This window comes from Xiphophorus maculatus, chromosome 22 (genome assembly GCF_002775205.1).
Source record: "Xiphophorus maculatus strain JP 163 A chromosome 22, X_maculatus-5.0-male, whole genome shotgun sequence".
Taxonomy (NCBI): domain Eukaryota; kingdom Metazoa; phylum Chordata; class Actinopteri; order Cyprinodontiformes; family Poeciliidae; genus Xiphophorus; species Xiphophorus maculatus.
In genome coordinates, this window is record NC_036464.1 from 1 (window position 1) to 13,205 (window position 13,205).

The 13,205-nt window shown below is 34.3% G+C and overlaps 1 protein-coding gene across 1 annotated transcript; it reads right to left on the reverse strand.

Annotated features, from left to right (window-relative positions):
* Nucleotides 1–6: 6 nt before the first annotated feature.
* On the reverse strand, nt 7–11,724 carry LOC102221704 (insulin-degrading enzyme). The gene is made up of 9 exons (XM_023327110.1): nt 11,591–11,724; nt 8,236–8,420; nt 7,153–7,360; nt 5,610–5,779; nt 4,667–4,789; nt 3,023–3,135; nt 2,772–2,934; nt 1,524–1,616; nt 7–645 (listed from the first exon to the last, which is right to left on the reverse strand). Exons 1-9 carry the CDS (start codon nt 11,701–11,703, stop codon nt 497–499), a joined length of 1,317 nt encoding a protein of 438 aa, XP_023182878.1. The 5' UTR covers nt 11,704–11,724; the 3' UTR covers nt 7–496.
* Between the last annotated feature and the right edge of the window lie 1,481 nt (nt 11,725–13,205).

Consider the following 13,205-nt stretch of genomic DNA (forward strand, 5'->3'; position numbering starts at 1 on the left):
CATAATTTTTAAAAAGTACAATTTTACATGAACTGTATTTTTAACTAATAAATGTTATTGTAAAAATAATTTAAGTGTAAAAGTGCTGACAGTTATCCAGTTCAAAGGGTCGTTACAAACTAACATTGCTCTTCACAGAGGACTCTAATAACTCAAAGCATATGAATGGAAAGTTAACTGGAAGGTAAAAATGTGCAGATTAGGAAGACGGAGAGAGCTAGAGCTAAAGAACTAGAGGTGTATGGCTATAGAGCTATAGACCTAGATCTGTAGATATGGAGCTATACATATAGATCCAGAGCTAGAGATCTGGAAAGCTATCTATAGCTTAAATAGAGCTAGATATAGAGCTACAGACATAGTACTAGAGCTAGAGAGCTATAGATATAGAGTTATAGACATAGAGCTAGAGAGCTTTAGACCTAGAGAGCTATAGACACAGATAGAGCTAGATATATAGAGCAGTAGAATGATATCTATTTCTTTGTAAACAGCCTCAAGGCGTCGTTTGTTGTGAACTGTTGCTACATGAATGAAGTGAATCAGAACCGACCTTGCACTCGTCAAACACCCATTCCTGAGGACCTTCGGTGCGAAGCTTCTGGATGTACTGGAACATGTGGAAGATGATGTCCTCAACATGCACTGCAGCGACAAATCACCCTACAGTCAGTCAACAAGCCCACTTCCTTTCAGACACGCTGCAAACATCTTCAGAGGTTTTGCACGAGTCGATGTGCATAAACCGGCAAAAGGTGTTTAATAGGAGACTTTTAAATAGTTTATTTTTTAGGTGGAAATAAAACTGCTACTTCAGGAGTTCTGGGTAAACATATTTACAGTTTTTTCATCTTAAATTAAAAATATTTATATTTCTTGCACAGTTTTGGCTTAATTAGTTCTCTCAGTGTGTTATTTTAGCAAACAGCAGGATTTAGAGTCTGATTACTCCGGTTGTTAAATTAGTTGACAATTATTTCAATAAATGAATTAATTGTCTAGTAAACAAGTCTTCACACAATCTCTGCAAACATTTTGAACTGCTGCCATAAGAACCAAAGTTTTATTTTATTCTAAAATAAAAAACACTTTGGTTTTATTTTACTTTTAAATATACAGTATATATATATATATATATATATATATATATATATATATATATATATATATATATATATATATATATAAAGTATTTTATGTAAAATATTTATATAAAAAAATGCTTATTTGAGCATGTAAAAAAAATTTTAATTTTATTTTAAAAATGTAATACTTATTTTTAAATAATTATATTTAAATGAATATTTAAAAGTACAATAAAAAATTATAAAATATTGTATTTTAAAATATTTATTTAAAAATACAACATTTTATTTTTTAAATTTAATTTAAAACTAAAGCATTTTATTTTTAAAAAATTTAATACAATTTTAGATTTTATTTTACACATATTTTTAGTATTTTTAAATAAAATAAAAATATATTTTAAAAATAAAATAATTTGTATTATAAGGTAAACTCACAGAGCCCCTCCTCCGTCAGGTCGACGTTGATGATGAAGAACATGAATCCTTTGGCTCCTTCCTTCTGCCCTCCAACCAGCGTGTTCACCCAGCCTGAACAGGAACAGGAAATGCGTTTCATTCGAGTCAAACAGGAAACTCATTCACCGTCCTTCTGTTTGGGGACGAACCAAAGATTTATTCTGGATTTAAACTTGGTTCTGTGAGGGCTGAATGTCTGGGCTCCTGCTTTTGATTTCACTTTCTACATAAAGATATTAGCCAAACGATCCAACACTTAAACCTATCAGATTGCACCGAGAGTTTTATCACTTTTAGTTTTATTTATTGACACAGAGAAGCAGCAGCTTTGAATTCGTCTCTCCAACCATCCTGCAGGTAAGAAACTGAAGATTTTAATCAGTTAAATGTGTTTAAACTGAATCAGGATGAAACAGGAAAGTTGCTGTTTATAAAGATGATCTGCATTCATTTAGATTTTATGGTTGTAGGAATATATTTAAAAGTGAAATCAGTGTCTTCTTGAGTCCAACACAACTTCAGATTACATTATTTGGTAGTTATTCAGTGTTTGAGCTGCAGAAACAGAGGAAGAGGAGAAGAGAGAGAACGGATTTGATGGTAATAAGAAAACTACAGGTGACTGAAGTGACAAATAGATTTTCAAAGTTTTAATTATTAAATATATGAATGAGAGCAACTTTGATGGAATTTAAAGTTTATGTCAGGAGTGAAAGATAGCAAAAGAAAGAGCAAAAAGATTAAAAGAAGAAAAAAAATTAAGAGCAAAAAAGGTTGAAATAGCAAAAAAGATTGAAAGAGCAAAAAGATTGAAAGAAGGAGCAAAAAGAAAGAATGAAAGGAAAAGGAGTAAAAAAAATGTTTTCAAACTTCATCTCAGACTAATGATGATAAATAAATGAGAACTAGTTCATCTAGAAGCTGTGAACAAAGAACTTTTAAGAAGTGAACTATGAACATGATTCACTTAATCTGAACCTGACTGACTTGAGTCGATAACTACTTCCTGTTTGGGATGAACTAGAAACAAACCCTGTCAGAGGTTTTAACTTCTCAGCTTCCTTCATTAAAAACTGGAAAATAATTCAGATTTTTCCATCTGCTGTTCCCAGATGTGACAAACCAACTTTCTGGTGCCCAAAAATCAAATTAACATCTGGATAGGATTGCATAAAAGTGCTAACTTAAATCTAAAACTTTAACAGAAGATAAAATATGACGCAGTACCTTTAGTCTTGAGCTCGGATAACAAACTGCCGGGTCCTTCGTGGCCGATCAGGTGTCCCAGATAATGGCCTGGGTTCGACTTGTAGTACTTCTGCAGGTCTGGGATGGGGAAGGTCACATACAGGTTCCTAATGTCTTTGATGGGAACCACTTTGTAGAATTGCTTTAACACAAAAAACCAGGGGAAAAGGGAAGATTAGTTTAACTGTTTTAAATTTGCAGGAAATATTCTAAAAGATGTAATGACCCACTTTAAGGTGCTCTTCCTGAAACGGATGCTCAGGGAATTCTGGAACCGGAACGTTCTTGTTTTCCACTTCTCCAAACAGGTTTTCCATCATGGTGGTTAATTCATCAAGAGACTCTGGAAAGATCAAAACACATGTAAAATAATTATTATTTCAACAGACTTTATTCTTGTCTTATTTGCTTTATAAACTACACTTGTCTATTTACTGTAATAGATAGACAAATAAAATCAAAGTATCAAAAGTAAATATCATGACTTTATTCTCGTAGAATCGGAACTTTATTCTTTTATTTTTTTTCTTAGTATGGCCCTAAAACTTATCCTAACGGACATTTCTCACTGTCTGCTTTGCTTTTTGTGTCACCCCAATAAATGTTAATGCCAGACGAATTGAACCTGAGTAAATACGGAGCTCAGCCTTCGGTTGATTTTATCTATTAAGAGGAGAAACAACGATTCAAAACAACATGTGGAAAGTATTTACCCCAAATAACTGGTTGTTCCACCAACCGCCCTACTCTACAAATATTTGAAGAATTTCTGGACCTAAATTGAAATTTCAGTCCAGACTTTGACTAGGCTATTAAAAAACTAATTTAGTTTAGCTTTTTTGAGCCATCTTTTTGTAGGTAATTTAATTGCTGTAAAGTCAATGTGCACTTTGCCTCAGCTGGACATTTTTCCTCCTTCAGGGTTTTCTGGAACAGCAGCATCCAAGGTTTCATCACGATAAAGTTTCATCACATATGACAAGGTGAGACAGGCCATTGTGTGGTTTTACCTTGGAAACTGCTCATGTCAGATATTTTCCCCAGTTTCTTCCTTATTGTTCAACCATGAAAGTTTGCAGAGATTTAGATACGTATTTACAGTGAATAGAGTACACGAAAATATTACTGTAGTAAAAGTAACGACATATTTTTACTTAAATACGAGTAAAATGAGCCATCTAGGGAATTACTTGAGAGTAAAACAAAGCATTTGATAAAAAGTTTACACAAGTACTAACTGATCAAATTATCAATCATTTAATATTTAAAAATTACATCAGACGGACCAAAATATAAAGTTACGTGGGAATTTTGGTATTTTAAGAATGAAAATGACAATAATTCATATAAGTAACAAAAAGAAAATGTTTCTTTCAATAAAAAACTTTATGAAACTTTTAGAAAAACTGCAGGTGTGTGTCTGTGTCTGGAGAAGTTTTGGTTAAAACATGTTTGTTTTTCATCCGGTGGGTTGAAAGTACAGAAATTTTACTCAAGCAAAAGTAGAAATACTTCATAATAAAAATACTCAAGTAAAAAGTACAGCATAGTAAAAACACTCCTAAAAATAATTCTTTTCCAAAAAGTTACTCATGTAAATGTAATTGTAACCCTTTTAAGACCGATATCTGTGAATGTCTTCCTGTTTCTGAATTGCTTTTTGCCATAACTCCAGGTTGTATTAGATAACTCTTAATCCCCTTCAAATAAATCATTTTAGAAAATATTTTTATGCTTCTTTATGGGAGAAAATCCTTTTTATTGTATTATAGAATAACACGCACAATACTTATCAACTCAGACTGGATTAAATGGCTGAATCCATTCGTTTTATTGAAAGGGTTGAATAAAATTATTCACTGGTTAGTCCTTACCTCTTCCCAACACGCAGAGTCCCATCAGATTAGCAGAATAATACGTAGAGTGAAACTTCAGCAGTTCCTGACGAATATCGACCCCTTCTTTAGAGGGTCTGGTTTCAAGTGTTAGTTTGTTGCCTGCAAAACAATAAAAACACCACAAGAATAAATTAATCTCAACTAAAGATTAAAAAAAATCCAGTATCTAATTATCTTTACCACTAAATGATACATTGCAGCTTTGTGATGATATTTAACTACGATTGTACCCCCAGCTGCTCTTTATGCTAGCTGTGTTTCCATTACAAATGTGTGCAAAACTTTGTTGGTATTCCGCTAAAAATTAAAAACATAATTCCGCAATTACCGTTTCCATTAAAAAGGAAACAATTAAAAATCACACGTCAATAAGTTTGTTCACGCAATAAAAAAAAAAAACATGCCGTGCTCACTTAAAATTGTAATAGAATATGTTTCTTTTTTTCTTATATAAAGTAATATGCAACAAAAGGAAAATAAAAATAATAAGTTAAAAAAAAAACAAAATGTGATACGCCGTTACCCTCCAACCACTTCCTGTCGTCTTCATCATTTCTGCCAGTAGTAACATCTGGTTATTGATCATGTGACTCATGTGATGCAAAAAAAAAAGAGTTTCCATTGCTGTTAAACGTACTAATTTTAATATAGCTAAAGAACCACCTCATACTAGCGCAAAAACTATTTACCAAAAACGTAAACTTTTTTTCTAAATTGCCGTGTTTCCATTAAGTTAATTTATTTTCAGAATTCCAATTTGTTTTAAGAGTTTCACTTTTCAAACTAATAAAATAACTTCTATTGAGCTGGACCCATCGTATCTTAATTTATCATAAATGTAATGGTGACAAAACAAATCCAAATGGATAATCTACTGATATTTAAATGAGTTCAGGAAGGGCTTGGCGCGGCTTTCTACCTGTTCCAAATTTACTGAATGGGTGGTTTGGGTTTCCGGTGGCTTTCTCCAGCTGAAACAGCCTCCAGGCGTCATTCATCAGGTTCTTCTCGTGTTCGGAGTCGACGGCATTCACTTCCCGGTCCTTACAGCTCTCATCGAACAAAGGGCACAGGAAGAACTGGGCAAACCTGAAAAAATCATTCACTATTCAGACCGAGCATAAAGCAGCAGATCCTGCTTTCCATTTTCCTCATTGTTAAGAGTTTGTAAACAAAGCAGTGGAGATACATAGCAGCATCATTAGTGTGTAAAGCAGAGCCATCTGCATTTAAACAAAGTGATAATAAATCATTTCCATGAAGACAAGCTCAGAGCAACTGCCATGCAAATGAGGAAACAGAAAATACAGCAGGTGATCCTCTTCACTCAGACAGGATTATTCTACTGTGTTCACAACCAAAACAGTTTTAAAGTGTACTTATCTAAAAATGGTTCACCACTACTGCAGACTTGAAGGCCTATAAGGCCGTCATAGGAAGAAAAGGAGTACATTTCCACCAAAAAGTCAGACATTTTTTTATACGAAACAAATGCATTTCTGAGAATGAGTAGTTGAAAATTTGCTAGAAAAAAAATCTGAAATTTTGAGATTTATGTCAGAAATATGTGGGAAAAAAAACACCTTTTTTGGAGTTTCAAGAGATGAAAAAATATTTTTTTCTAGAAAATTTCTGAATTTTTCACAAATTAATTCTGAGATTAATCTCAGAAATTTTTGAAAAAATAAGTAAAAATGACTCCGAAATTTCTGAGTTTCAAAAGTCAAATATTTTCAATTATTCAAACTCAGTTTTCTTGTTTTTTCTAGAAACTTCTGAGATCAATTAAAAATTTTTGAGTTTTTTCAAGCTGATTTTCAACTTTTCAAACTCAGAAATTTTCTTGTTTTTTCTGGAAAATTTCATAGATTGTTTTACTCCTTTTTTCTTTTTTATCCACAATGGCCCTAAAATGCTGTCAGAGATTTGAAGTAATCTTTGAACTTTAAAAGTATATTTCCTTCTGATTAATCTGCTGATTAATGTTCTGAATAATCTGTGAGAGTTACGGATTAAGGTCATGGAAAGCCTCAGAGAAACGCAGCTTGTTGGTAATCGGAAAGCATAAAAATACAAAACTTTACGTTAAGTATAAAGATCTAAACTTTTAATAAAATTTAGACTAAAGCACTTTTTTCCTTGTACATGTTTTTGTCATTTTCCAGCAAGAAAGGAAGGACATAAACTTTTCTTGATCAGATGAAAAACACTGAAATCAAACTTTCCCAGAATGCACTGGGATTCCATCTCATGAGATGAAAAGTGAAACACTTGATATCAATACCGACACTTTTGCAAACAGATACCATCATCATCATGATGCGTCAAAAGTCCATACAGCACAAAAAACCCTGGTAAACAATACTGCTGAACACGGATGCTAACCGGCTGCTGAACACGGATGCTAACCGGCTGCTGAACACGGATGCTAACCGGCTGATCAGAGCAAACAGGGAAGCTACCTGTCTAACGCTCCTTGCAAATGCTCATGGGAAACGTCGAAGTAATAGTTGGTGTGCTCGCCGCTGGTGAAGGCGTTGGAGCTTCCTGCGTGCTCGCTAAGGAACTGGCTGTATTCGTTCTCCTTGGGGTATTTTTCTGTTCCCAGAAACAGCATGTGCTCACAGAAATGGGCCAGGCCTGAGATGTTCTCTGGGTCAGACAGGGAACCTGGGAAAGAACCACAAACAATTATTAATTCACCAAATTAATCAGGACGTTGGATTATGAACACTGCAAAACACTGAATATTACCGAGTATTTTTGGTCTAGCTTCTAGTGCGAAGATCTTAGTAAACCTCAAGTAAGACAAACTAACTTAGAAATAACTTTTCATTAAGATAAAGAAACTTGTGCAAGTAAATAATTCCTTAATATGGATGAAAAAGTTTGAGTTCCACTGGCAGACTATTTCAGTTATTTCACAATTGTTACCTAGCAACGCCAACCAAGCCCAGCCCGTTACCTGGCAACCGAGTTCTAGTTCCACTGGCAAATTATTTCACTTATAACAAGACATTTTTCCTATGTTATAAATCATAATGTTGTGAATTACTGACTTAAAACAGTAATTAGTAAAAGCAATTTTTTGTGCTGGAAGGTTAGTTTAGTTAGTTTTGTCTTATTTCAAGTGAACTAAGATATTTGCACTAGAAACTAGACCAAAAATACTTGGTAAGAATTTGTGTTTTTGCAATGACTATACATATATTGGCTCAAAACAACAATATTATCAATTATTACAATAATTTCTAGGACAATTTATCATCCAGTAATATGTGCCATCTTAACAGACCTAAACTTAGAACACAAGATTTTCCCACATGTTATAAGTGAAGTAATCTGCCAACACTGCTAGTAATTTTTCATCTATATTAATACATTATGGAGTTAAAACAAGCCCTATGTCTGGCTGAAAAGTTACATGCAAGTTTGTTTTTCTTATTTCAAGTGTACTAAGATATTTGCACCAGAAACTAGAGCAAAAATACTTGGTAAGATGTTGTGCTTTTGCAGTGAAGAAGCGGGAAGAGTGAAGACTTTACCTATGTGCACATCCAGTGCGGCTGATGATTTGTCGGTCGTCGGGTCGCTGATGAGCATCGCTTTGAGTCCGTTTTTGAACTCCAGGCCCCGGTAGTCCCTTCTGTCTTCAGGAGACCGAATTATATCGGTGACCACCCTCCTCACAGCCGGTTCCGTCATTCTGAGAGGTAAGGATGACACCAGCCTGCAGGGAAGAGAGACAAATAAAAATGTAGCATGGGGTTGCTCAACACGTGGCCCATGCGCCATTTGTGGCCATTGGAATGATGTCGTGTGGCCCCCTGACTGCAGTTCAAGAATTCTCTGTATTTGGTCTTACAGTGGGAACTTACTTCTTTAGAGCGAGAATTCCAGTTTCAAACTTTTTTGTTTCTTTCTTTTTTTTTTTTTTAGCAAACTTTCCGGCCTGAATTTTGCTCCATACATACTGTTTTTCTGACTTCAAAAGCAAAAGAATTTTGTCATCAATAAATTAAACATGCAATATTTTAATGAAACAAAGCAGAAACTTTTGTCTTAATAAAAGGTTAAGACATAATAAAAGGTTTCCAAACTTTTTGGGTAATTTTTTCAGATTATTTGGTCTAGAAAATCGTTTAGTCTATTCTAAACAACAAAAATGCAATTTTATTCAAAAAAAAAACCAAAACTTTTGTTATTAATAGAATGAATGTGCTCAAGTCTTCTTATTTTAAATAAAAAGTTGCTACATACTTACAGTTACTGTTTATAAAGTTAAAACTAAAAGAAAACATGGCCAGTAAAGGAAATATTATCTGTGCCCAACACTTTCCAGTAAAAAACGAATGAAATTGTTTACTTATTTAGAGTTACTTTTCAGCCATAATAGATGAAACAATTGTTGACTCTATGTCTTTTATGCCTTTGTATTTTTGTGTTTTTATGATGTAAAGCACTTTGAAATGTGCCATACAAATAAACTTGATTGCTACATAAATTTGTCTCTGAAAAGAAAACTTGAATATGAAAAGTAGCTTGTAACATTTTTTTCAGCTTCAAAATGTTTGGTTTCAATTATTTTTTCTTTTGAACAATTTTATGGCCACCATTTAGCTCCATAAATATTCCACTGTCCCTGAGTATTTTCAGCTATGGGATCCTGGTCCTTGATGCAAAAACGTTGGACAGCCCTGATTTAGAGCATGTTTGCATCCATTTTAGTGTGTGAGTGTCCCAAAAATAACCGTACAATCCAGAAACTCTTAACCAGCCATTAGATTATAATGAGTTATTATCCTCCCAGTTCAGTTTCAAGTTGTAATAAATCCCAGTGGGGTGAGCCAAGTATAGCAGCAGCTTGAAGGACACATTTAAGTGGATGTTGGAATCAATAAGTCGGCACCATCGACTCCAAAGACCTTTCTATTGTTACAGTGCAGTGGAGTTACAACAACTCCACTGCACCTTAATCTAAGGCAGGGGTGGGCACTCCTGGTCCTCGAGGGCCGGTGTCCTGCAACTTTTAGATGCATCTCTACTTCAACACACCTGAGTCAAATAATGAGGTCGTTAACAGGACTCTGGAGAACTTGACTGCACTTAGGAGGAGATTCAGCTGTTGGATTCAGGTGTGTTGGACCAGGGAGACATCTAAGAGTTGCAGGACACCGGCCCTCGAGGACCAGGAGTGCCCACCCCTGATAAGGTGTAGATTAAGGATTATCTACACCTTAATCGTTTTATTCATTTAAGTGAAACATTAGCATCAACTGTAAAACTGATAAAACCACGTTCGATCTACCTGAAAAACTGTAGCTTTTTTCCCTCTTTTTTTAAACAAACCAAATAGTTTGTTTACTTTTTTAAACAAACCAAATATCGTAATAGACATGTGATCAATAACAATAGAAAATATGTCCGATATAATTTTCAATAATTTCACAAAACAGAGATTCAGAACAGCACTGCATTCTGGGGGATGTAGTTTGAGGAACGGCTGCAGCTGCTCAACCTGCACAGTTGGTGGAATCAACTCAATCACACTTTGGTTACCTAGCAACTCACTCATCCTTCGGTTGCCAAGCAACAACCTGTTGAGTTACTTGCCGAGCAGCAGTTTCAGGTTTTGCCACTATGCACCATAATTGCATAAAAATTAAACAGAACTCAAAACGAAACTGGATAACAGATGAAAGGTCACATTACTAGTTTGGCGATATTTATAGTAGAATAGAATATACTTTATTGATCCCCCAGGAGAATTTGCTTATTCTTTGATAAACTACTCCATCTAAGAAGTTAAATATTAATAATACAAATAAAATCATAAGAGGTCAAGTTTATAATATTGATAATATTGTAATTTCTAGACCATTTTCAAGTAATATATTGATATTGGCATAATGCAAGTTTGCTCCTTCTCAAAGATTAATAAACTTTAATTGTATAAAGAACACTAAACACTGTTAGTAAAATAAAATGCATAAAAAATGCAACAAATAAATCCTGAAAAAAGCTCCACTTACAACAAAAACTATAAATAATGTGGATTATGACATTTCTGTAAACAAAACTGACCTACCAAAAAATGATCAAAATTGAATTTAACGAGCTCATTTTAATTTATCTTGCGATTAATTGCTTATTTCGACAAGTTTACAGTTCAGAAAATTATCTAGTTCTCAAAACATGATGATTCACAGCTTAAACACCTGATGCAGATGACTGCAGTTCAGTAAAAACCTGTTAATCAATCATCAGTTTAAATCAGGTGTGCTGAAACTGGGAAACGCCTAAAACATACAGGGCAATGTGCGTTGGGAAACATTGATTTAAGGATTACTATAAGGCTTTAACGTACGGATTATTTTTTTTTTAAATACTAACCGCTTGCCATACTTGTCATCCGCTGAACGGGTATAAATATTAACATGTATAGAACTGACATAAAAAATATTAGTGTGGTTAAAAACAAACAAATGGAGCAGATTAAAATAGCTAAAAGCAGAGGTTTTGTTTTATTTATTTATATGGAACATCGGGAGAGCATGTTTAATCCCTCTGACTCACAATAGGAAGGCTAGCATTAGCTTGTTCTGTTTAGTATATGACAGAAAGGTTACCACGCGCCAAGACACCGCCGACTTCAGCCGCTGGGTTTAGAGGGATTGTTGAATAAATTGGAAAAAGTTTCGTATTCAGTCATGTTAGATAATTGTTAAAGCTGCATCTTAATATAGCAACGAGGCTAATAGCCGTTAGCTGAATCACCTAACCAAATTGAGCGGCTCAGCCAGCTAACGTTGTTCCGGTAGCCTCACCGTCTTGTCGTGCTTAAGCCGGCGTTACTTTTATTTTTATTTCAAGCCTAAAACATGAACCGGCGAGTCTTACCTAAAACCTTGGTTAACACAGACGCTGTTTCCTGTTGACTTGAGATATCTGGTGAACTGGGCCGTTCGGTTAATGCACTTAAACATACTTTGCACCCATAGAAAACAAATCATGGGCTTTACAGCGCCATCTTTAAACAGACTCGACTAGTCGAGCGCAGAACTAGCGGATATTTCGTGTCGTAACTCGCTGGTTAAGCGGTAAATTATTTAAATCGTCCACTCGGACGCAACAGCAGAGATCAAGCAGCCATAAATAGCTAAGTTAAAACATTTGTCAAGAAGCAAGCAATCTGCAGTTTATCTAAATATTGTGTTGTGTCATTGATTCGGAAATTGATTAAACAGTCTGCATGGAGATTTCCTTTTAACGTCAAGTCGCAAGCAACGTCATGTTAGACTTTTATTGGCGCATCCGGCGCTGGGTGCCCCTAAATAATTTAGACTCTACTGTTTGGAGCCAAAAGCAATAAACAGAACTATATTGTTAGTCTCTAATAATACTCTATTGGAAATACAGAAACACAGATGTAAGTTTAGTGATGTCAATTTATTCTCTAAACAAAAACACTTTATTTATACACCTCATTTGATGTATTTACGTGAATAAGCCTCTTTGCTTCTGTTCATTCCTGTAAATGTTAATTAATAACTTGTGTTCAGTTTATTATGTTTCTTTCTATAAAGGTTTTTTTGGGGGGAAAGTTAAAATATCATAGAAATGCTGTTTTATTTAATTAATTACATTTTTAAAAAGTGGACCTGATATATTTAGTCGTTACACAGAGTTTTAAACATTTATTTCAGTTCCTTTCTATGTGGAACACCTATTAATAATCAAACACGTTTTAGTCTATCAGAAGATTTAAATATAACACAAAACCAATGGAAAATATTTTTTTATATATATTTTATATGACAGCAGCCTGATAGATAACTTGTGAAACATTTACAAGGATAAAAATAAATAAATAAATAAAGTTGTCTCTTTACAGAGCGATCCATCCTAGCATTTTGATTTAAAGTTGAGTGAAAGGAAAAGTCTTTGTGATGCTGTTTAGTTCCTAATTTTGAACTGCTGGATTTATTTTGCGATTAAATAATTTCCACCTGGTCTCCATATACTATTCCCGTTACATCTGAAGGACATACATTTTATTTAGGGCATCAGTGTCAATTATACAAACACTCAATAAAAGAATATTTTCACAAGGCGCTAATGCTTCTGTATTCTCAATTTCTTGTGACTGTAGAAACGTTTTTCTACTGTTGAATTAAAAACAAGTGAATCAATCTTTAATGGTGACTGATTTTGTTTTGTTATTTTAGGTCAAAGTTACTGAATGTTTTTCAGATGGGCTGAGAAACTTTTCGCGGCTGCAGTATCCAGTCTTCTCCACTAGATGGCGTCAGAATCCTATATTTGTTCAACCTTTTCACATCATTTCACCTTTCATTTAAGGCAGGGTGTCAAACTCCAGGCCTCAAGGTCCGGTGTCCTGCAACTTTTAGATGTGCCTCTGTTTCACCACACCTGAACAGAATAATTAGGTCATTAAGGCTCTGGAGAACTGATCTACACAAGGAGGAGGTAATTAAGCCATTTCATTCCAGTG

Bases quoted from the DNA above. Each gene is read 5' to 3' on its own strand.
- LOC102221704 (XM_023327110.1), bottom strand. From the start codon at position 11,703: ATGATTTGTTTTCTATGGGTGCAAAGTATGTTTAAGTGCATTAACCGA. The intron at 8,421-11,590 runs GTAAGACTCGCC...TCTTCCCTGCAG, and splicing joins TGTGTTAACCAAGGTTTTAG to GCTGGTGTCATCCTTACCTC. The intron at 3,136-4,666 runs GTAAGGACTAAC...TGATCTTTCCAG, and splicing joins ACTCTGCGTGTTGGGAAGAG to AGTCTCTTGATGAATTAACC.